General features: G+C 39.4%; 1 protein-coding gene across 1 annotated transcript in view; it reads left to right on the top strand.

Moving 5' to 3' along the window:
* NYAP1 (neuronal tyrosine phosphorylated phosphoinositide-3-kinase adaptor 1) overlaps window positions 1-26228 on the top strand; it is a 240708-nt gene that overhangs the window by 6438 nt on the left and 208042 nt on the right. Inside the window, exon 2 of the mRNA XM_044077340.1 lies at window positions 18268-18578. Coding sequence (XP_043933275.1) covers window positions 18268-18578 — 311 coding nt within the window. The remainder of the gene's footprint in view (window positions 1-18267; window positions 18579-26228) is intronic.

Raw genomic sequence — 26228 nt, 5'->3', positions numbered from 1 at the left:
AGGGCTCCTCTTCACTTATCTGCCAGCCCTGAACATGATTTAACTCACTTAGGCAAAATCCTTTTAAAGTTACAAAATTAAGAAGCGCAATAAGAAAATGTCAGTAGATCATGTCTTAGGAGGGAGACTGACTTGGATGGAAGACGTGTTTGTCTACCAGCTGGGGTGACAGGCTGATCTCCATTTTAGTGCATCTGCCACATTTCATGCCACATCTGGATAACCATTTACACACCACACACACTGCTCTTCATTTTGGGCTTTGATATAGGGACAGGGCAGTCCTTTCTTGTGTTCTGTCAAAAAAATTTTAAAAAAGTGCATTGTGAGGTTCTGCTGCTTCCACATCCCTGCTTATTCCAACTGCTGCCTTAATGGACTCCCTGGATTTACATTTTTCCTACATGCTTTGCAAAACACTGTCTCAGTTTTTTCTCTGCTCAGCAGCGTTTAAGTGAGGCTCTGTTTTGTATTGGATGTGCCTGGGGCTAATGCAGTGTGATATCCCCATAGTCAGCCTATTAGATAAAGTACTGAGATTTGACCCAGTGTGCAAACATACAGAAAAAATGCAAATGGTCTTATGCTTTAAGGCATTACATTTCTTATGACTGCTGTTATGTGACACCTATTTCTCCCGCAAAGCCACCAATCTGTAAAAGTTAATAGTTTTATACAATTTTTATTGTGCTTCAGGAGAAAACATGATGATGATGATAACCTGTAACGACACAAAAAACAAAAAAAGTCTTCTTTCTGGCATCTGCACCAAGCTCCCCAACATCACAGCAAAGCTTTGTCTGTCTGTCTTTTTCATTTATTTTAATCATAATTGGGTATCTGGGCTGATTTAAATGACTGTTTCAGTCATAACCTGGGCCAATGGCAAAGTTGTATAAAGTAAGTATATTTCTGTTGAAAGGCTTTATACAATAATCAATCAATTATCGAGTGTAAAAATATGGACTTTGCATCATACACACACACACACACACACACACACACAGAAATATATGTATACACACACACACACACACACACACACATACAAACATATATATATATATATATATATATATATATGTGTGTGTGTATATATAAATATATATATATATATATATATATATATATATATATATATATATATATATATATATATATATATATATATATATATATATATATATATATATATATATATATATATATATGATATCATGAATGACTGGCATGTTAAATGATCAACACACAACAAGGTCACTCAAAACACGTCAGCCATTCATAATACAAACAACACATATCAGAAAAATCCAGTAGATCAAAAAAGGAAACAAATTTCCTTTTCTAATCTATAAGCCATAACCCCACCAATGTTCAGCTAAAATTAGTTTGAATAGTGGTAGTGTTACAGAATTTTTTTTAAAGTAAGGTGCATGCTTAGGGTTAAGGGCAGGGTGAGGAAGATAACCCTGCCCCTGACCCTAACCATGTACCTTTCTTAGAAAACAACTTCCATAGCACTACCACTACCACTATACAAGACAGCTCAGACACTCACTGTGGGTGCATGTGTGAGTGCGCATAAACACACATATATCCCCTTACCTAACTGTTTCTGTAATTCTAACCAACCCTTACTCACACATACACTTATTCTATTCTCTTACCTGACCGTAAACCTAACCCACACCTATTCATACATACACTAACTCTGTCCTCTTACCCGACCATAACCCACACACGCATGCACACACACACACACACACACACACACACACACGCTGCACTGCGTGCACACACACACACACACACATACACACACACACACACGCACACATGCGCACACGCGCGCGCACACACACACACACACACACACACACACACACACACACACAAACTCGTAGCCCTATCACCAAACCACTTACCTTTGCTGTCAAAATCAACCATTGCTCAGTCATGCATTCATACAAACTCCCCATTTGCACAAATGAGGCTAAAGTTCACTTTGTCAGCCAAATAATCATTTGATCAAGTGACCTGGAACTGTATATGTGCATGTACATATAAGGAGCTTCCACCACAGTGTTGGGTGCGTGTTTGGTCAACAGTTGTTTATTTGTCCGCATATGATCGACTAAGCAGCTGATTGACAGGTATGCAAGATCATCCACTTCCCAGGGTTTATCAGATCACAGAGTTAGTATATATAATTAGTAAGGTGTACAGGAGGGACCCCCCCCCCATAAAAAATGATGCTTTTATTTGTTTTTTTAAGTTTTTAATTCTGCATCCCAGACAAGCCCAGAGTTTTGGGATGCATGGTTAGGCTTAAAAAGGCCCTTGAGGTTGTTAACCTAGTAAACACCTTTAAACCTATGAATCTACATGCTGAGACTGTTTCTCACTGCATGTATACTGGCATGCTGATGTCAGAGATTTTGATGTTTAGATGTCAAAATTAGGTGTATTTGATAATAGCAATTATACCTCTCTATACCTATATATCTATCTATCTATATATATATATATATATGTATGAGTGAGTATATATATATATATATATATATATATATATATATATATATATATATATATACTTTAAAAGGTCAAAGTTTCATAACTTCGAACTGCAAATGGTCAAGACCATAACACTGAAGTTTTGAAACTTCGAAATTGTAATAAAAAAATAAAAACATTTTTTTTTATTTTTGCAGGGCAAGCCCCCCTGCACCCCCTGCTAAATAAATATACCAACTGTGAGATCGCACTACAGTGAGGAAAATGGTAAATGTCCCGTACTATGCTGTACAGCGATCGCCTTTTAAAATGTTTGAAGTTTCAATAGTTCAGTCTTATGGTCTCGACCATTTGCAGTTCAAAGTTTGAAACTTTGACCTCGTGAAGGGAATCTAGATGTATATGTACACATATACATATTTATATGTATGATTGAAATCCCCAAATGACAAAAGCATCTCAAACATTAGTAATACCAAACCTCTCTAACACAGAAAGTGCAAGAGAATGCAAAGGGAAAAAAAATTCCTTTTACAGTCTTTATGCTAAAATCCTCCCATAACAGTCAGTCCTAATTTGTCTGAAAAGTAGTAGTGTTATGAAAAAAATGCTTCTAAGGTAAGATGTAGAATTAGGATTAGCAGTTATGAATAAGCTTGACCTTGCCTGTCCATAACCCTAATCATGCACTTTACCTTATAAAAATTATCTGTAGCATCACCACTATATAGGACAGCTCAGACACAGATACACGCACACTCACACACATAACGTAGACATTATGCAGATGGATAAAGTCCTAACCACAGCCATGCAACCCGGGTTAAATTAGCATCTCGGGCAGCTGAGACACTGGCAGGAAGGGATGGTTATTCACTAACAATGTTCTCTAAGGGGAGGTGTTTTCCAATGAGGGGAGTAGCCCTTAGAGGAGGGCGGAAAATGTAGGGGAGTAGTATGGAATTGGGTCAGTTACATAAGAAAACCCTGCAGATTGAAAATTGACTGTATCACTCCCCAGGACATCCAAATGTTGACGTGCCCAATGTTTACAGAAAATAATAAAAAAAAAATAACATGGACAATGCCATGCACAAGTTCTGAGATATAACATCTGAGCATGCAGCTTTAAAACAATTTATTTTGCATGGGGGCAAGCCCTATGCACCACCCCTGCATTTTGAGGGCTAAGCCCCCCAGACCCTTGCCACTTTTGCCACTTAGATGTATTCTAACTCCAAAATTGCACAATGCCACAAAAAGAATAAAACAGGAGTTGCCCTTAAAGACACTTATCTAAAGTGACTGCACATATACATATATATATATATATATATATATATATATATATATGTGTGTGTGTGTGTGTGTGTGTGTGTGTACACACACACACACACACACACACACACACACACACACACACACACTCACACACACACACACGTTTCCACTGTTTCAGAACAAAATGAAACTGTATTCCAGAGTTATTACTTTTTACCCTCATCATGACTTCGTCAGACTATCCTTTTGCAGAAAAAGCTGTGCATTTGTACATTTTACAGCATAACTTATGTAGCACACTTGCCTTTGGTGATGGATGACAAGAAGGCTTGGGTTCTATTCCCACTCCTTGTAAGTAGATGTCAGTGTAGCATTAGAAAGGAGCTGCACTCCTGGATGTGTCATCCTTCAAATCAGATGGTAAACCAAGGTCACATCTGCTTGAGTCGGTGGTAGATGTAAAAGATCCAGTGGCACCTATAAAAAAGTGTAGGGGAAGTTTCCCAATGCTCTTGCCAAATTTCCTCTAGAGATGTAAGTACCACTTTGGGTCTTTCCTGAAAAGAGGCCACTAGCCTAGTGGGAATATCAAGATCAACAAATGATTCTTCATCTAAATAATATGGATATCTCCAGATCTTTACAAACCCCATAGGAAAATGTTGAGGCAGATGAGCACTATACATGTAACACAAAAAACATACTTTATGTTGCAAATGTATAGGGTGTATATGTTTTTATGTAAGAAAAATAAGGAGAAGGGTATTGCAAGTAAGATACCATATATATATGGAGTCAGAGCAGAAAATTAATATAATACAGGCATATAGAAAGATGTGACAAGGCAAAGTCATAGTTGTACTTTTTTGTAATAAAGTAACATTAGTGGAAAGGAATGATATAGATTTCTCATTAGATAAAAAAGTAAGTGAAGTGGCAGTTCTGCTTTATTTACCCCACTCTAAACAAATTATGTATGAAGCTAGAACTAAAAGGCCAGAATCTTAAGACAAAAGTAGCAACATAATTTATTACAAGATATTATAGATGAGATATTTTAGTTGTTCAGTTTTTTAAAAACAGAAAAAGTGTCATAACATTTTAATTAGCATAATTGCATGTGCTTTTTGATACATGTGTTTTATCGTGTGACTACAGTTTCACTATTTAAAAAGACTAATGTATGATGTTACATTAGTCTGATAAAGTCCTGTTGAGGACTAATGTGCTAACTCTGAAATAAAGTTTTTTCCTTAATCAGTGGAAACTTATTTTACTTTATAAACTGAGTATGGGGCTTTGTCAAGTGGAGTAGGTTTTATGCTTATACATACACACACAGTATTTCAAAATGTGTATGTATCATATATATATATATATATATATATATATATATATATATATATATATATATGGGTCTAGGACACATGCTTGACTAGCATACGTCCGAATCACAAAACATCGAACACACATACACAAAAGTGCTTAACATCAAAAAGCGCTTTCGTGTATGTGTAGTTCAATATAAAAAAAATCTACGTTTCTGCAGGGGGGCTTCGCCCCCCCTCCACCCCCCACCCCCCTACTTTATTATTCTCACTCCGAAATCACACTAGAGTGGGGAAAAGGGAATTTTCCCTTACCCGCACTGTAGTCCGATCTACGAAACAGGCACACATACATGGAAGCGCTTGTCGATGTTAAGCACTTTCGTGTATGTTTGTTCGATGTTTTGTGATTCAGACATATGCTAGTTGAGCATGTGTTTGGATCCCATATATATAGATATATGATGCACAAGCGCATACGTGTGTGTGTGTGTGTGTGTGTGTGTGTGTGTGTGTGTGTGTGTGTGGTACCTATATCTATATGTGTACATAATACAAACACTACATTAGGAGAGGCAAACAGACAATCAGGCTAGAGAAAATGAATATTGCAATTTCAGGCTAAGTACACTGTGGGAAAAACATTTGAAGGTGATCTGGCTATGCAAGTTTTTTTTTTAATAAAGAGGATATACCTGAGAGTTAAGAGAAGAAAGTTGCAAAGCTGTGGTTCGTTTATTTGAAAATTACATTTCACCACTAACATATCTGTGGCTAGCAGTTTTAGGCTGCACTGAGTCTTCAGGGAGGATAGTGTAAATACAGGTGCAGTTTTTTCAGTTTGCTGTCGCCTGGCAGGAGACAGAAGAGTAGAATCTCATGAAAGAGTTTACAAATAACAGTGAACAGAATGTTGGTAAATGTGAGGGTAGCTGAAGCCAAAGTGCTGTAGTGAAGGTGATAGGTTCATTCTCAGGCCAAAGAGATGGGAAAGTACATGTGAAAAAACAAATAAATAACTACACCGCAGAGCAAGAACTTTATTGACACAAAATAAAATAACTGGTTAAGCACTTTCATCAGTATATTATCAGACTTCTTCAGAACAAACCATACAGTACAACCCATACATTCATAGTTCCATTCTACCAATAAGGAGAACCCTTCAAGCAAACATAACATCACTTGTCTTAAATGGTCATCCTCAATCCAAAATAAGTAAATGTGTATTTTGTGCCATGCGCTGAGCTCAATGTACACACAGTACAGGGAGAGATTACAGTTATGCCAGCCGACACAACTGAACTTTGAGACATTAATTAATGACTAACAATATTGAAGTTACACATGGTGGAATTAAAAACACTTTTTCCAATTTTAATATTTTTAATTATACGAATCTGACAATTGAAACAAATGTTTTTTGACTTGTTTGTGAAAGGTTTTCATTTTCTACCTAGTAGGCCTCTAGGAATAACTGATGTGTTGATTGATTTAAAGTTGTTTCTTAGGAAAATTAATCTCAGTGCTTTGTTAAATGATTTTAATATGAGCCATACGGATGAGTGTTTAAAAAGTACTATTTCTCCACCACTTCACCCTGCTTTAAGGATTTTTGAGGAGTTGGTGGAGGCTAAATTTAGAAAATCAAAATAATTTAAAAAAGAATAAAGGTTTAAAGCTAAGTGAAGGGGAAAGGGCCTTATTACAATACTTGGCACATTATGGTTACCGAATTATGAAGCCGAACAAAGGGGGTAGAGTGGTCATTATGGATACCATTTAATATGAATCACTTATGTTGCGATTTTAAGTGACGATCAGAAGTACAACTTTGTATCCAAAAATGAAATTAACATAGCTTATTCAAAAATTGATTTTTTTTTTATTAATGACCACTTTTTGCAAGGGGGATCTGCAAGAAACTATTTTACCTCTTATTCTCTCTATTTTTGGTATACTTAAAGTGCATAAAGATATTTAAAAAAACCTTTGTGCCCTATAGTGGCATGGGCAGGGTCAAAAACAGAGCTCCTTGGCATTTTCATTGACCAAAAATTAAAGGCCTTTGTTTCCTTTATTAAACATATATCAAGGGATTCATGGGATTTCCTCTGGAACATTAAACCTGATTTATATGATGAGAATTTGATATTTGTTTCTGTTGATGTTATTGATTTGTTCTCAAGTATACCCCACAGGGAAGGTATGGACTGGTTTCATCAGGTTTTACCGGAATGTAATTATTTAACACATTTTGAGGTGAACCTGTTATTAGAATTTATGGAGTTTGTTCTAAATAACAATTTGTTTATTTTAATGGTGATTATTTCAAACAAATTCAAGGGTGGCTATAGGGGCTTGTTGCGCCCCATTGTTTGCAAATGTAGTTCTTTACTATTGGGAGATGAATTTTGTATTGTCATGTAATTATGCTTCCCTGATACAGTATAACACGTTTTTTTTGGATGTTATCTGTTTACTTTAGAAAGTAATAGAGGTAGAGCTATTAGAATTTTGCCAATACATTGAGGGCACCGCCCCTTTTTTTAGGTTCACTAACACTTGCTCCAGGCATTCTATCAATTACTTGAATGTGTGTGTGTGTGTGTCTTTCGGCTTTTCCCGGTTAGGGGTCGCCACAGCGGAACTCCGGTCCGCTAATGATTGGCAGTAGAGTTTTACATGCTGGCTTGCCGGGCCTAACGCACAACCTTCCGCCCATTCATGTCGTCACACAGTAGACGCTTTAACTGAGAATCGAACGGGCAACGTCTGACTGTGAGGCGACAACGCTACCGCAGCACCACCACCGCAGTCATTCTATCAATTACTTGAATGTACACATTTATAAAGATTTGGAGAATGGGTAATTTCAGTCTAACATTTACCAAAAGGAACAATTTTCAAATTCATATTTACATTTTTTTAGTGAACACTCTTCTTATCAGAAAAAGGGTATAGTAAAGGGTCAAATGATTAGGGCTTCCAGAATGACTACAGACCATGATTTATTTACACAGGAAATTAATTTTATTAAAGGTCTGTTTCTGGAAAGGAGTTACTCTCAGGATCTTATTGACCAGCTTGCCCTAAAAGTTACAAATGACCATGATCAAAAATATAGTCCTATTTTAGGGTCTCAACTGAACCTACAGGGCAGTAAAACAGATTATAAGAATACACATAATTTGGCTTTTCTGTACAGTTTTTGGTCAAGCTCTAGGGATACTGAGAGAGCTTTTAGAAAATACCGAGATGTTTTGACATTAACACCTGAACTTAATAGGCTTATTCCGGACACACCTGTTTTTGCTAGAAAGAGGGGTAGGAATTTAAAGGAAATTTTAGAGAATTTTAACTTGGACAAGACTACCAGGTTAACTAGTATTAGTAGCAAGAAAATTGGTTTATATAAGTGTGGGTTCTGCAACCAGCGTCTGTATATGATGAATTCCATTGAGGTATACTTAGGGGCCTGGGACATTTCTATTAAGTCTGTGGGGCATTTTAACAGTGGCAGTCGGGGAGTTAAATGTGGTTCATGTACTAGCATCTACATGGGTAAGACCAAAAGGGTTGTAAGGAAACGTATTTATGAACGGGTCTGTATTAGAATGCCGAAACCACACATACGCGAATCCCAAAAGGCCGACATATACACAGAGAACCACAAGAACACCTAACATCCTTAAGCGCAAAATTCAAAATATTGAATTGCCATAGATGGCCAACTCCACTGCCCGCTACATACTGCCTACCCAAACAAAATAAATATGAATGCATTGCTATATATGCACTTAACTTAACCCACACCCTAACCCTAAGGTCAGTAACTATTGCACATTTACATTAGGGAGCTATAAAGGATAAGGGAATCTAATCTCCTACTGATGTTTTACCTCACTAAACATGGTGTGGACAACTATGGCGATTCGGTATTTTGAATTTCGCAGTTAAGGACGTTAGGTGTTCATGTGGTTCGCAGTTTATGTTTCAGCATTTCGGGATTCGTGTAAGTGAGGTTTCGTCATTCTAATATAGACCCTTTATGAACATATATATGATGTGACTCATTGCAAGGAGACTGATGCACTTTATGGACATTCTAAGGCATGTCCAACAAGTAAATATCATTTTTTTTATTTTGGAACAGGTGCTTCATGACCCAAGGGGTGGACAATGGGAAGCCAAGTTGGAATATAAAGAGTTGCTTTGGCAATTAAGGTCGCATGCTGGAAAAACCCCTGGGTTAAATGATAACATCAGTATTACTAGTGTTTTGAAGATTAGAGCTGCCAAATTGTAAGAGAATTTTCTTTTAGTTCGCTGTTTTATATTTTATATACTTTTTAAAAGAAACACTGTTTTAACTTAACCATTTTTATTTTAACTATTTGATTTTTAAAGTATTAATCTGAAGCACTTAGAAATATTATTTCAACATATTCAAGAGTTAAAATTTAATTGTGTGTACACTGAAGTAGCAACATGGCACAAAATATACATTTACTTATTTTGGAATGGGGATGGTCCGTTTAAGACAAGTGATGTTATGTTAATTGTTTGATTGAAGGGTTCTCCTTCTTGGTAGAATGGAACTATAAATGTATGCGTTGTACTGGATGGTCTGTTCTGAAGATGTCTGATAATGCACAGATGAAAGCGCTTAACCAGTTATTTTATTTTGTGTCAGTAAAGTTCAAGTTTTACTCTTGCTCCGTGGTGCATTTATTTATTTGTTTTCTCTTGGTTTTTGTAGTGTTTTTTTTGTGTTAAAGTACATGTGAAGGCCATTTGGTATGGATTTCGGCTTCCATTCAGTTAACAGGTGAGAATAATACTTGGGGGAGGTCCATGTTTAATCTGGGAGCAGATAGCATTTTAACAATGCCCACTATTATTTGTGAGGAAAATAATCTGTAAATGTGTTTGCAGGTTATCATTTGTTCCTCCACTTTGTCTAGCTGTTATAGATGAGATAATGCTTCAGTTGCATACCAGGTTAATAGAATATTTGAACACTGGATACCAAATCGGACTAAATGGGATGCTAAGACATTGTCATATGAGTGGCCCATTAATATGGGTATGTGTCAGTAATCGCCACCTCAGAAAATTGGGCAATATCTTGCTTTTTATTGCAGATGAGGTTCAAAACTGTACCTGTCGCACCCCCATATTTGCTGTCTGTTTATTGCATCCCAAACTGCCAGTTTCCAGAATACGGCATATGACTAACATGATGCTTCCCCATAACTGCCATATCATCATACCCAGCACATTTCCATTGTATGGAAGACAATATTCATACATAGCATCCTGATTGTTTTAATTAATTTATTTATTCATTTATATACCCTTGTGAATGCTTTTCACCCACAATGACAAAGGATATGAGGGTGCTTTCCTGAAATTCGGAAAACTGAGGACTATAGGTGCAAACCTTGAAATAGTAGAACTATAAACATAGGTATGGTAGAATATATGCAAACTCTGGGTTTATGGCACCTTGGAGTATTTCCACTAATCTGTCATACAGCACTTTTGAATTTAATGTTATAGGAGGCAAGGGGATTTAGGGAGAAAGTTCCATCCCATAAATGCTTAAATAGGTAAACAAGTTTCTTAATTCACTTTTTCTTTCTTTGAATTTGTGATACAGTTTTTGGAAAATTATGATTTTCAATTTTTGATCTTCCATATGTGATCTGGAGCCCAGGGAGAGGTCTGCAATGAAATGTCTTATCCTCCTTCATTGAGATTTAGAAGATCGGAGCTGAAATACTGAAACTAGATAAAATTATCAACTTAACAATCAAAGCAAAAATTGTGTAAAATACTGCTAAAAAAATTGTTTTGCAGGGGCAGTGCTTCCCTGCTGACGTCAAGGTGGAGGGTCTGACCCCGCACCCTCAGTCCACAAAAAAATGTTAAAAAACATAACAAACTAACCTTTTTCTGCTTTGCTGAGTTGTGCAACCTCAGAATGTTCTACAGCCTCAGCAGCAAAGCAAATTCTGACGTACTGCGATGTCAAGAAAATGTAAATGCAATTTTAGAGCTTTGCATTGATTTGTGATCTGACAAAACAACATGTGGTTACTATTAGCATCTACCCTGGGAGAAAATTCAAACTTCACACAGATGGTAACTGAAAGCAAAGATTAAATTCTATTATTTGGTGTTCTGTGGCAGAAACGTCAAACACTGAGCAACAATGTTGTCTATATTTGCACCACTATTTAAATCTTTACGTGCTTTTTCCACAATTCTTGTATTCATCTGGCCTTACATCAGTGCTTTTCTTTTATGCATACCTCTTTCTTTGTATAGCTGTACAACATACACTGCAGCATTGGAAGCATAAGCTATTCATCCAGAAAATCAGCCTTTGGAAGCAGGTGAGAAGGGTATAAGGAGGTTGTGGAACAGGCAGGACTGCAGAAAACATCCTATACTTCTTTTTTCAGAAACAAGCATAAAGGCAGGGTACAGCATGGGAGGAGGAGGTAGAAACATAGGGGCAGGTGAAGTGATGGAGTTGTAACAGGGGCAAAGGTAGAAGATGAGTTGGGGGTGCTCAGGAGTAAGAGGCATAAGAGTGGGCAGGTAACCACCACATGACATCCAAAATGGCCTTTGGAAAATCCTTTCTGTAGACTTAAAGATGGTGTGAGTAAACTTGAGGGTAGTCATGGTAGTGCTCCTGTGCAAAGGAAGGGGCATCTAGAAAATAAATGGGCAATTAAAATCCATGCTATGTCTTTCTCTCTCCTCCATCTCTGGTAAAGAGTTTGAAAGAATTCTGCACACTAGGCTTGTTGTACTGTGGAAGCCACTAACCAGGAAACTGACCAATAATGTGGATTCATGCAACAAAGGCCTGGCCAGTAAGTTTCATAGAATTGTCATATATGTTTACCATTAGTCAAGTCTTTGTAGTTCTGTACTGAGACTAGCATAGAAGATGAGTAGACAGAGGGTAGAACCCAAGTTGGTGAGGAGGACTGGGAACTGGTTGCTTGGCCCCAGAGACCAGTGACTGAGATAAAATGTCTTATGAGAAGCCTGTAACCAGTGGATGACATAGGTATTTACATTTGTGCATTTGCAAGGTATATCTCAGATCTCCTGTATGATTAAGGAAATTGAGAACAGTGCCATTCTGTTTGCAGATGACACCAGAACCATTGTGATGGTCAAAAAAGTTAGTGCAGATCTTCTATGAATCTCAGTAAAGAGAACACAGTGGGGAAAATGTGTTGGCAGCTAAGATTAATGTAAAGAAAAGTACAGTTGTGTATTTTAGGGTCAGTAAGAGAGAAACATGCTGATGTATTTATTTATTTAACATTTGTTGACCAGGAAAGTCCAGCTAGCACAGAGCCTATTTTCAGGCCTGGGGAGAAATGCTTCAGATGCATGTCTTTGGGATGTGGGAGGAAACCAGAGCACCCAGAGGAAACCCACATGAATGCAAGGAGGACATACAGACTCCACACAGAAGGCACCCCAGCTGAGAATCGAACCGGATAACCTCTTGCTGTGAGATGACAACATTAACCTTTGCAGCACTGCACTGCCCATAACATTCAATCTTTAGGGAAGGTTAAAGAGGAAAGATCATGGAGTGACTGTCATCACTAAATACACATGTGCAAGAAACAGTGAGGCTGCTGTTCTGAGTACCAGTAGGATGGGCCCAAAGAAAGTAATCGTGATTTTCCACTGTTCATATAACAACATATCTGAAGAAGAAGGCCTAATAAAGAAATGTTCATCAAAGTCGGGGAGGAAAAGTTAATTAAGAAATAATGCTGTAGGCAAAAGTCATGTACAGTGTTGTGATTTGGATAAATAAATATATATATATATATATATATATATATATATATATACATATACATATATATCTTTTTTTTTTTTGGAAAAGCAGATTATGTGGTCTTTGAATGGCCTACTGATGACAACATCCTTTTAAAGAAAGCAGATCAGCTGATGTGTCAAATACGTATGGGCCATGTCTGACTGTAGAGACTGTTTGCAGTGGCTAGCAGTTGGCTGAAATCTAAATAGTGTGAAACTTAATTATCCTAAGAGACAAGATCCAGATGATGGCTGAAAGCAAAAGCTCAGAAAACAGAGTCCTGAAACATTGAAGGAGCCGAAGAAGACCTGAGTCCTGGAATCACAGTCAAAAAATGTTGCATGGTAAAGTAGTGGCCCTGGCAAAAAAAGCCCACAATACAGGCTTTTTATAGTAAACAGTGAAAATAGCCATGCCTCTGGAGAAGTGATCTTTGGTCACTGAATTTTCCAGTAGATGGTTTGCCACTTAATGGCAAAATACAAGACTTTTAGTAATTCATTTAGAAAAGATTTGCTTAGCCATTTCAACCCCTCAATCCCTGGAGCAAAAGACAGGAGCAGCTGTTTTGTCAATTCAGTAAGTTCAAAGTTATTTAAGCAGACTGTTCATGTTTCAGTTTTTATTATCTATCGCGAAAAACATGAGGCTGCCTTATTACACATTTTGTTGGTTAGCAGAAGAACATGTTCTGCTCGTTTACTAGATAATGCTATGCTAAGCTGCAGTCATCTTGTGATGTATGGGCGGCGCAGTGGTGCAGCGGTTAATGCTGTCACCTCACAGCAAGAGGTTCTCTGGTTCGATTCTCGGCTGGGGTGCCTTCTGTGTGGAGTTTGCATGTTCTCCCTGCATTCGCGTGGGTTTCCTCCGGGTACTCCGGTTTCCTCCCACATTCTAAAGACGTGCTTCTGGAGCATTTCTCCCCGGGCGTCCGCTGAAAACAGGATCTGTGGAACCTAGTCGGACTTTCCCGGTCAACAAATGTTAAATAAAATAAAATAAAAATGTAACAGAAGACCAATCAGGTGTAGCCAGCTCACTGAGTAGTGCAAGTTTCTCAATCTGCTTGAAGGACCTGTGAGTGACAGTGCACCTGCCAAGTTTGGGCTTTCTGGCCAAAAAATATGGCTAGAGTAAGCAGAGGACACTGATGTGTGGAGGAAGGCCTCAGCACAGAGTCTGGTAGGTGTTTTAGTGAGAAACAGCCAGGAAATGTGTGAGATTTGGCCTGCTTGGATTGGCAACTAAGTGGAAGAGGGAAGGTTTATTTAGATATGTGTGTAGTCATCTTCTGCTGTGTTGATCACCTTGCACATTAAAGTTACCAAGCACAATGGTATTTAATTTGGACATTATATTTACTTATATTTGTTTACCTAAACAGAGCACTGGTTATAGTGTGACCAATTGTAGGCCCAGCCCGGAATAGATGTCAAAGCAGCAACAGAAACTGAATACATTTAAGCAAACATAATTTATACAATGTTCCAAAAACCAACAGTTTCCTGCAGGGGAGCTATACTGTAACAGGTGCTACAGACTGAAGGAAATGTGGTTTGGTGAGGGGTTGAAAAGTCCTCCACCCATAAGCTTTAGATGATCTGCCAGTGTGACACTGACATACGCACCCTTTTGGTTGTTGGTCTCAGTTATGTGGGGAGGTAGCTATTAGCTGAATAACAAAGATGTGGAAATACAGTTGAACACAATGGAACACAGTTAAACCTGCTCCTTCTTTATTGATCCACAAAAAGGTAGCGTTTAGCATTTTATCTCCGTAGGGACTTCTTCAGGGAGTTATGAAGAAGTCCTTATGGGGATGAAAGCGTTAAACCCTACCTTTTTGTGGATCGATAAAGTGTTCCATTGTGTTTACACGTCTTTGTTGTTCGACTACTGGTTGCTGGGTCTTTGTAGTGCAATTTAGGTAGCTATTAGCTGCCCTGAAATGCCAGGTGGAAGTAAGGACATCTTTTCTCAGACCTGGGCTTTACAAAGAATGGTGCAGTGAATTTATCCATGAAGGAATCATACCATCAGGCTTCAGTCATGATTAATTTAACATGTGTTTACCAGGAAAGTCTGACTGGGACAGAGCCCATTTTTAGAGAAGACCCAGGGAGAAACACTCTAGATGCATATCTTTGGAATAGCAAGAATATTTATTTATTATTTATTTTATTTATTTCCAGTTTGATTACCGGGGAAGTCCACTGGGCCCAAGGGACCCTTTTTCAGTGGAGACCCGGGGAGAAAAGCTCCAAATATATAATACAGTACAGATATAGTAATACAGAAATGTAAAGATACATTATCTAGAACAATTTGCAACAAATGTGCATACAGTGTTGCACAATAGTCAGACAAACTTCATTGTAGATGATCTTAAGGGTTATACAGGTTCATTTATGTGAGCACTCATTGCATAGTATGTGGGGAAAACACTTTACTTACACACCTTAGAAATATAAAACCTTTACAAGTACACATTTAAAGTATGAAAATATTTACACAGTTGTGATGAGGGGTAGGTAGCTCTAGGAACTGAAGAGAGCTTGGATACAGTCATAAATAAACAAGCTACAGGAGATTTAGAGAGCTTAGGAACCTGTGAGAGAAAAAACAAAAACATTTTATGGGAAAGTAGTTGGGTGGATTTAGGTAGGGTGAAGGCAGCTAGATTTCCATTTAGTTTGAAAAGCTGGGTTTTGAAGTTTTCTGAGTTTGGTATAGTTCTTAGAGTGGAGGGGAGAGAATTCCATTTTTTACCTAGTGAGAAAGAGAGGAGGAGTTGGCCAGAAGGACGTTTGGGCTTATGGATAGCTATCAAGTTTTGACGTTCAGATCTGAGAGGTCTATTAGGGGTGTAAGGGGGAAGGATATTAGCTAGAGCTGGACATTTAGAAGGGTGAAATATGAGTCTATGAGAAGTGGTGAGTTGGAGGTAGTTTAGGTAGTTTGGGAGTTCTAGACAATTCAGAGATTGCAGGTTAAGGCAATGATGGGTGGAATGTTTGGATTTGGTGGCAAATTTAGAGATTTTATTATAGCAGTTTTCTAGTTTGGAGGTGATGGAGGAGAACAGGCTGGTTAGGAGAGGAGCTCTGTATAGTAAGGAGGGCAGAAGATAGGTAGTGGCCAGAGTGTGTCTAGTAGAGTGTGAGAGAAAGTGATTATTCCTATATAGCATACCAAGATTTTGGTGGGTTCTCTTAATATTTTGCAGAATGTGGATGTCACACTTAAGGTATTCATCTATAGTAATGCCGAGTAGTTTGGCGGATGGAACCACTTCTATAGGTGAGTTGGTTTGACTCAGGACTCTGAAAGTATCTTTGTTATGGGAATGAGTCTTTGTTGAGGGGGAACAGTAAAATATTAGATTTATTGACATTGAGAGAGAGGTGGTTTTGGCGCATCCAGTTTTCGGTGATTAAAAAAGCAGTTTGGGTTTTAGTGAGCAATTCAGAGAGGTTAGAGGCAGAGCAGACCAAGGTAGAATCATCTGCGTATTGAATGATTTTGGCATCAGGAATTGCAGAGTGAAAGTTATTAATAAAGATGCTAAAAAGCATTGGCCCTAGGATAGATCCCTGAATATTTGAATGAAGACCTTGGATCCATCAGCAGAGGCTGTTAAACTTACTGTAAATGTTGCTTGCATTGAATGAAATTATAAAAATCTCTTATTTCCCATTGAGAAAGGATGTGTGGTGAGGGCCTATGTCCCCAGCTAACACTGCAATCAGTACCAGGGTAAGAAATGTTCTAGGGCCTGATGGTTGTGTGACGACATATTAGTTTTGTTAAATGTTGATTGTGAGTTGACTGTGTTTAGAAATGAAAAGCAGCAAATCCAGTTTATAGTGATGCCAGCATATAAATATCTCCAGCTTAGGTTATTTCCATCAGATCCTTTCACTCACCTACTCACTCACTACACCCATACTGATCCTTGAAATTACGTGGATTTTGTTAGGTACTCCCTGATTGATATAACTTTTTGGCAACTTGCTTTCTTCCCAGAGCTAGGCTATACCATTGTTCTGTTCGGTGTGATTGTGATACTTCATCTTTACTCCATACATTTACAATCAGAAGTAGTTCTTTGACAGTTGTACACCTCCCCACAAAGACCACACATTACTGAGGCACAGTAGTTACTTTTGGCCATCTTATGGTGGTGGATTGCAACCTGGGAAACAGAGATCCTGACTGCTGTCATTCTGTAGGTGGGAAATGCTTTTAATGCTATGTTCTACTAGTAATCCTTGTTATGACAATAGTTTGAAAGCTGGATTGCAGGGCTCACGCTGCAGAAAGAATAGAGCTGTGTCCTTTGCTCCACTTCACCTGTGGGTAATTAATGTGCAAAGTTACCACAGCTGTTGCACATACTTATACTAAAATTAAAATATACACCCAAGCATACACCATTCCCCCTCTCCACCTTAACCATGTTTTGCCCACCTGCATTACACTCTTGCTTTCAGATGGGAAAGAATGGGTGATATGACGGATCGTAAACTTTTTCCTGAAAGGAAGAGATTAGCCCATAGATATACTGTTTGAGTCCTCCCTACCCTCTTTGGGTTTTAGGCTGCTGAGGCACTTCTAAAATATGAATTTTTGGCTCTGCAAATGGCAACACTTCTGCCCATGAAGGCAAGATTATTCCTGACAAGGCCTCTGTTACAGACTGTTACAGTTAAGGCATCCTATAATCTGTTAATTTTAACCGTTATTGAAGATTGGTATCAAAGATGGCAGAAGGGTGGTTCACGTAAAGACATATTTGCAGTAAGTAAGGGACTGTCAAACTGAGTTTCCTAAGAGTCTGGGTAGACACTCTTTCCTTTGTAGCTGACTCATTTATGCATCAGGGCAGGCAGAAGTAGACATTTTCCTGTAATTAGCTTCCCAAGTTCTTTTTTCCTTCTATTTGATAGGAGAAAGCCAATGGTCTCCATCAATACTGGAATAGGAAGCACTCCCTCCCATGTTGTAGGGTATGCAATTAATTCACCCTCCCCCAGAAATGTAACTGTAATCAAACATGAGCAGACCTCTACGCTCAGACAAATTTAAATGAATTGCCACAAGGTCCTGATTAGGCCGAAGTATGCAAAGCTAAAAAAGGCAAGAAAAAACATTAGAAACTATATGAGAAGTAGAAATGTAATTAGAAAGAGAAAATGAGTAGAGATGAATGTTAACAAAAAAGTGGTTAATATTTGCTAACTTTGTGCTATTTTTTTCCTTTCTTAGCACAGGTAAGGATGTAGGAGTTGGGAAAGTTCGAGACATTGCCTCCTTCAGGAAACACTTTCGTATGGGCTTCATGACAATGCCAGCCTCTCAGGAACATTCGCCACATCCCTGCGCCAGCAGCATGGCACCTCGTTCCCTGTCATGTCATTCTGTAGGGAGCACTGAGAATGATGAGGACCATCAATCATCCACAAAGAAACCGCCAGCTAAACCAAAGCGCCATCCGGCGACCAAACTGAGCATGTGCGAACACACAAGGGCTGTAGGAACACAAGCACAGTCAGGAGAAGGATCAGAAATGCAAACCAGTAAGTACACCTTAAGAAAAGCTAGATGATTTCCATTTCTTTTATCAACTTATTTGTATGCTTATGTTTTATTGACTGACTGTGGTAGTACTTGACAACATATACTGCTGCCTTAAACTCCATACATTTCCACAAACAAATATCAAATATAGCTGCATTCCCTGGAGTCTGCCAAGGCCGTCTATCATTCATGGAAGTACGAGTCCCATCCATATCAAGGGAGAGACAAAGGCTTAGACTGGGGACCATGGATGAAGCAAATGACAGCAAAAGTGAAGTACTCTAGAAAATCTCAAAAAGTAATAATACAAATTGCTGAGTCATGGAAACAGCAGACAGTGGATGAGGTTCAGCTGAATGACGTTTACTTATGCATCATATTATAGAGTTCAAGATGTGACATAGGACAAATGTGGAAAGCTAATGCTGCCAGGAGGTGTGTTGCCAGCCCTGGGAAAGCATGAGGCCATCTGGTGTATTTTAACAACTTGAAGTGAGCATAAGTTTGGGCATTCTCTATAGCATCCACTTCTGGTATCCAAAGCAAGCTGTAATGAAAAAAAATGCAGTTGAATGGGCAGAAGGAAAAAAATGGATAAAACAGCAAAGGCTGTTAACAAGACAATTCCAGGTATATCAAATATTTTAAGTGCAAACTTGAAACGCTGAGGTGGGGCACTAAGTAGTAGCTATGTGTTGGTGAGTGGCCATGATGAAGTTATCTGAAAGACAAGTCGAGTGCTAGTGTGTCTTGTAGAAAAAGCAGTCCTTAATGTATGGGTTAAGAGTTGGTGAGAAAAAAATCGATGTTCCATAACTTCGCAGTTTAGGGCTTTCGGACTTTTTGGTTTGAACAAAGGGCGTTCAAACTTATCACCATTTGATGTGGTGATATAGACCCAATTATACAATCTCTGTGGCATACTGATTTTTATGTTCATGTCTTTTTTTTCTTTTTTTAGAAGTATAATATGCAGAACCATATCTGAAAATAGTTGTGTTTAATATTAGTGCCAAGTCACTAAAAGCTAAAATGAAGCAAAAAAATAAACTTTTCTCTACTGATAATTCCAAACAGCTCTTTAGGCTGCATATATTAGTTAAGAAATAATTTTGGTGAAACTTCTGAAACTGTTTCACAGAAGCAGTGAAGGAATAGAGTAAGCCCCAGAATGAAGATATCTCTGCAAAGTTAATGGATGTTTGAGAAGGAGAGCCTAAAATAGTAACCATTTGGTTTAAAGGCAGTGGGGACAGTGACTGCCGCAGCATGTATCATGAGGAGGTACTCGAGTCTACACCAGACTGCTGTAACAAACAGCACAGCCTTTCCTTAACATTCATCTTCCATGCTGTCTCCTATTAATTGGATCCATTTCATGCTACTTGGTACCAGATTACACTTTAACTAAACTGAAAGTATTTATCTACTACCCCCAGGTCCACATTTGGCTATTAATCTCTATAAATGTGAGCTCTTATGTTGTTGTTTTTTAAATACCTTTATCAAATTATAATTTAAGACACAGTCACAGATACATTAATAGAAAATAAAACTGCATTAGCATTTTTTTCATTTACATACATTATACATAACATATATGTGTCTTTCTTTATATAACTTTCATTTAGTCCAACAATACGTAAATTGCTGAATTCCTGTTTTCCCTTAAACCTCACTCTTCCTCCTTTTGGACATTATTCTGCATGCAATGTTCCCACAATTTACATTAACTTCTATGTAATTTGCTGCTTCCTTTTTCTAAAAACCCCATTCCAGTTCTTTTATCTTTTTAACAATATTTAGTATTTCTAATACAGTTGGTTTAGCTTGTGATTTCCATGCTTTTTGGCAGCCATCAAATTAAACTTAATAAGGCCTTACTTTGTCTGGGTAATTCAGAGCCTGTATCCCAGCTCAAAAGAATAATTTCCTTAGTTATAGTCATTTGCACCCCCAATATTTCTGACAGAATATTCTGTAGGGAATTTATAAACTCTGCCTACTCATTACACTCCGAAAAACATATTCCCAGTTATCTCTTTCTTCCCCACCACACATCCAACATTTGCTGTCATCCTGAGGAAAAAGTCTGCTTGAAGTATACCAAGCAAATATTCTAAACCTAGTGTACTTTATTGCATACTTGGGAGCCATACATATGTCCTCCCATTGTCCTCTTGTAAATTGTTTTTCCAGTCTCTTTTCCCACTCCTTTGTAAGCTCCTCTGATTCTTATAGTTATTATGCAATATTTTATATACATTACTATTTGGCATAATGGTTAAGGTCTTTGCTTCCCTTGCATAAGGTACAAGGTTTGATCTTGTTCTGGAGCCAGTGCCTAGATACATTTTGCATGTCCTCCCTGTGTCTCTGTGGGGTCCTCCCATCACCCAAAAAAACATGCTGAGTGTTTCTAACTCAAACTCTTCCAAGAATGTAGCTGGGGGCAGCAGCACAGACTCTAGATGGTACATATTGAAAGAGTTGTATAGATCCTCTTCTTTGGGCACCAACTGTAGTATGCAGTATCCTCCACATAGGTGAACATGGATCACAGACTGCATGCCATGTCAGGACTAACCACTTAATGGTGTAAGAAATTGGATATAGGTGATTCAGTCATGTTGCCTAATGTTGCCAAAAATGGCGATGGGTATATGCCGGTGCCTACTCCAGGGACCCGTGCTAATGGTGGAAAAGGTGTATGTGCTCATATTCTCCAGTGTGTGCCTGCCATCAGCTAGTGACTGGCTGGGGTCCAGTTACTCAACTTGGGTTACATAAAACCAGTTAAGATGCCAAATATGAACTAAGGATTGCTAGACTCAGAGTAGGTTTACTGACAGAATGCAGTTTACAAGTGAATGACATGATGATATGGAGGAGCCTGGACATCCAGGAGACAAGATGGAAGGGCAGTGCAGCAAAGCCTCTTGCCTTGGGATCTAGAATCTGCTACTCAGGAGGACAGGCTAGAAATAGTATGGGAATTGTGGTGAGGGAGAGGCTTCAGAAGCCAGTGAGAGATGTCATCAGAATTAGTGATAGAATCATGGCAATCAGAATCCAGGGTAAATGAAAGGGCAGTATTCATAATCTCAGCATATGCCCCCACAGCAGGGTCTTGATAGTAAGGAAAAGAGTGCATTCAGGCAGTAGTTGCAGGACCTACTAGATATAGCAGAACATCATGAATTAGTGTTGTTATGGTGACCTGAATGCACATATCAGGACAGACAGAATGGGATATGAGGACTGCCTGGGTCTAAATGGGTGGGGCAACAGAATAAAAAGGAGAGGCTGTTCCTGACTACTGTCTGGCAAATTGGCTTGATGGTGGCCAACACATGGCTCAGCAAGAGAGACAGTCACAAAATCACACACAACGGTTAATGACATGCAACTCTGGTAGACTTTCTCCTACACTGGAGTAGAATCAGTGACTGCAAAATCATCCCATATGAAACAGTAAGACCAGAGCATAAACTACTGGTTGCCACAATTAGCCGCAAGCAGTGGTCATTGAAGGCTCTAAGGTAAATGAAGCCTGGGCTGAAGACCTGTAAATTGACTGGAGAGAAACCACAAAAGTTCAAGGAATTACTCAGGGCTATAGAACCTCATGAAGAAGAGGAAATAGGCTTTGTTAAAGAAGAATGACAGTGCCTCAAAATAGGATGTGTGAGGACTATATAAAAGAGATATGCAGCAGAGCCAGGTATGGACATAAAGGTACATAAGGAAAGCTGGGGTGGAATGCAGATGTCCAGGAAGTCATGAAAAGAAAGGAGTGCATGAAAAAAGTGGGAGATAGAAAAGATGGACCAGGCTAAGAAGGAATACTGTTTGGCTAACAAAGAGGCTAAGAGAGGAGTTGCAAAGAGCAAGGCATCAAACACACTATATATCAGCTTCTGGAAAGTGACTCAGTAAATGGCACAAAGAAACTCTATCTGGTTGGAAGACAAAGATGGAAAGAAAAAGAAGATAGTCAGACAGCATTCATAAGGGATGCCAGCAACAACATGTGAACCAGTCCACAGGACATTAAAGGCAGACAGGAGTACTTTCTGCAGCTTCTTAATGAAGAAAACCCCACAGAAGCTGTACTGTCCCAGACACTGCCTATGATAAAAGAAGAGGAGGAACCCACCATAGAAGAAGTAAGAACAGCACTAAGAAAAATGAAATCAGGGAAAGCAGCAGGCTCAGATGAGGCTACAGCAGATATGGTGTAGACGATGAAGATGTTGGGTGAGTTAGGGGACAAATGGCTCCTTAGGGTACTCATAACGGTATGGAGAGGTATATCCTAGATAACTGGAGAAGTACACTAGTGTCAGTGTTCAAGAACAAAAGGGTACATTCACAACTGTGGGCAGTATAGAGGCATCAGTCTCCTATCACACTACGTACAAGTTCTGGAGAGGGTGTCTGATAAATGAATACGCATAGTAGTAGAAAGTTAGATGGCAGATTAGCAGTTTGGATTCAGGTCATGATGCAACACAACTGACCCAATGTTTGCAGTGAGACAGATAATTGAGAAGAAGATAGAAATGAGGAAAGAGTCCAGCTGAGTATTCCTAGACTTGGAGAAAAGCATATGTCAAGCTCCCAAGAAAGCTAATGCCAGCAGTTCTATGGTGGTTTGAAGTCCCAGAAACATTGGTAGAATTAGTATATACTATGTACAAGGTCCCAATAACTTCATAGGTTCATAGGTTCATAGGTTCATACTAGGCTATCTGCCCGAGGGCATTTACAAGCCTAGCCCATAGTTTTGTGGCTTACGCCACCCCTTTAGTGTGGGGAACTATACCCATTATTTTGCTGTGCCTCTGTCGAGCAGTGACACTGAGGTAATCCCTGGGGTATATCTGCGATCTGCCATCCATTGGTCAAGATTTCTCTTGAACAAGGCCAGCGAGGTGCTCTGCCTCACATATACCGGGATTTTGTTCCACAGCATAGGGAGTCTCTGGGTGATGAATCTATCCCTCCAGCACGTCCTATTAATAGCCGTGTCAAGGTTTAAGTCTCCGCCCTTGTGGCTCTGATGGATCTAGATTTTTGAGGTGAAGCATATTCATCAAATCTGGGTTTGACATGGCCTTGTATGTCAGGCAAAGGTCACCTCTGAGCAAGCGTGGCGACTGAATAGAGCTGGAGTTCTTTCAGTCGGGCAGCATAGGACAGATTTTGAGACCCTTTATCCTTTTGGTGAGGAACTTTGTGGCCTCTCCAGCTGCTGCAAGTGTCGGGTCAGATACATTCGAATGGGGCATTGTACTCAATCATTGGTCTGATGAGTGATGAGTATAGGGAGACTATGACCTCCCTTGATCTAGATGTGAATCCCTTCATGATAAGGTGGGCAATGTAGAAGGTCTTCCTAACTACTTTAGCTACATGGGTGTCGAATGACAGGCTACTGTCAACCTGGGTCCCCAGGTCCCTGATAACTTCTTCTGTGCTCAGTGGATTGCCACCTATATGGTAGCTAGGGGTAACCTTGTTTTTCCCGAAGGGTATGACTATGCATTTTTTGGCATTTAACTTTAGGCCATGGCTCTGGCACCAGTTATCCGTTTCTGTGAGACCCTTCTGAAGGATATCTGTGTCAGATGTGTTTTCGACTATGGCGCCCAGTTTGCAGTCATCTGCAAACTTTGTCAGCCATAACCCTCCTGTGTTTGCTTGTACTTCGGAAAAGTAGATGCCAAACAAGAGTGGGCCCAGGACTGAGCCCTGTGGGACACCACTTGTGACAGGCTTTGAGTCTGACATGGCACCAGCAACTCTGGTCCTGTGGATTCTGTCACTCAGCCAGTTTGCAACCCATCTTGTGATGTATGGGTTAACATTTAAGCTGATGAGTTTTTCAATGATACCCGAGTGGGGTATTGTATCGAAGGCCTTCGCCAGATCGAGGTAGGCTGTATGGACTGCCTTTCCCTCATCAATGGCTTTGGTGACTGTTTTGAAAAAGTCAACCAAGTTTAAAAGGCATGATCTGCCTTTGACAAAGCCAAACTGGGTTGGATCCAAAGTCTGCAAATTCCCTATGTCTTTATTTATGAGGTCCATTATGATCCTCTCCATGGCTTTGCAGATAAGGCTTGTCAAGCTAATGGGCGGTAATTTCCAGGGTCGGTGGAGGCACCGCCTTTGTGAAGTGGGACCACAGTTGCAGTGCGCCACTCCTGGATGCGTATCCAGAGGTGAGACTATGATTAAACAGCTGTCCTAGCTGTGGGTTTAATTCCTCATTGAGTTCGTGCAGCACACAGCCGGGGACACCATCAGGTCCCATGGATGCTGTGTTTTTGCTTTGGAGAGAGCAGTTCTCACTTGGGCGTTAGAGATGTTTGGGGGCTGCAATTGTTTGGTATAGATATCTCTCCTTTTGGGGAGAGGAGAAGTTTGCACTGAACCTGTCAGCCAGTATGTTGGTAATGTCTGTAGGATCAGTAATCTTCACATCATTTTGAACTAGTTCTGAGCATATCTGGGAGTTTCCTCCCAGGTTTCTAACATAGCTAAAGAAGGCCTTATGATTGTCTTTTGAGTCTTTAGCTATTTTTCTCTCAAAATTTGCTTTGGATGATTTTATGAGAGCTCTTAGTTTGTTACTTATAGTGATCAAAGGTGTCTTACCTTTTAAGGATTTTGCTCTATCTTGTAGTAGCTTCCTCCTTTTGTTGTAGAGTTTGTTTATGGCTGGGGTCCACCAGACTGGACGCTTGCCTTTGGTACAAAGAGTCTTTGTTTTGCTTGGGATTGCCTTATCCATGCAGTCCTGCAGGTGCTGGTAGAAGGCATTTGTAAGTGATTCAGCGGCTTGAGTACTGTTTTCCGCCGGCTCTGGGGCCTTAAAGGAGACCACACTAGTCTTTAGAAGTGTGAAGTCGGCTTTCGAGAAGTTCTTTACTGTGGTCTTTTTTATTTCAGGTGGGGGTGGGATGAGGACCTCCAGCGAGATTAGTTTGTGATCTGATGTCACCAATGAGGGGTATACTTCCGGTGTTGAACATTGTGCTCCCATGTTCGTGATGATGAGATCAAGTATGTTTTCTCCTCTTGTGGGGATGGTGACTAGTTCTCAAGTACTAACAGTGTTCGGTCTCAGAGAGGGGTTCCCAATGGAAGTGGCTGTGCATCAGAATTCAGATCTGAGTCTACTGCTGTTCATACTGGTGATGGTCTACATTAGCAAATAGGTCAGAGTGGACAGATCAACAAATTTGCTATATGTAGATGATGTAGCACTATAGGCAGACTGAACAAAAACTTCAGCAAATGATTGGGGAATGGAATACAAAACTGAAGGCACACAGGATGAAACTAAGTACAGATGAGACAGCTGTAATGGCAGTAAATGGGGGAATTCAGAAGTATCTAAAATTTGAGATAGAAGAGAAAATGGTGGAACAGTTTAAGAGATTCAAGTATCTGGGAGAGGTGGTTAAGGAGACGGGAAGTCTGAATGAGGAAGTCAAAGTTATAATCAGAGGGGCTGCATCCAACTGGCACAGAGTGCCAGGGGTAGTGTATGACAGAAGAATGCCAAAGAAGCTGAAAAGTAAGGTATACAAAACAGTGGTGTGACCAGTACTACTGTACGGTATTGAAACCTGGTT

This window comes from Protopterus annectens, chromosome 7.part0 (assembly GCF_019279795.1).
Source record: "Protopterus annectens isolate FY-2018-M chromosome 7.part0, PAN1.0, whole genome shotgun sequence".
NCBI classification, from domain to species: domain Eukaryota; kingdom Metazoa; phylum Chordata; order Ceratodontiformes; family Protopteridae; genus Protopterus; species Protopterus annectens.
Note: the sequence above shows the minus strand (reverse complement) of the source record. Positions and strands in the feature narration are given on the sequence as shown.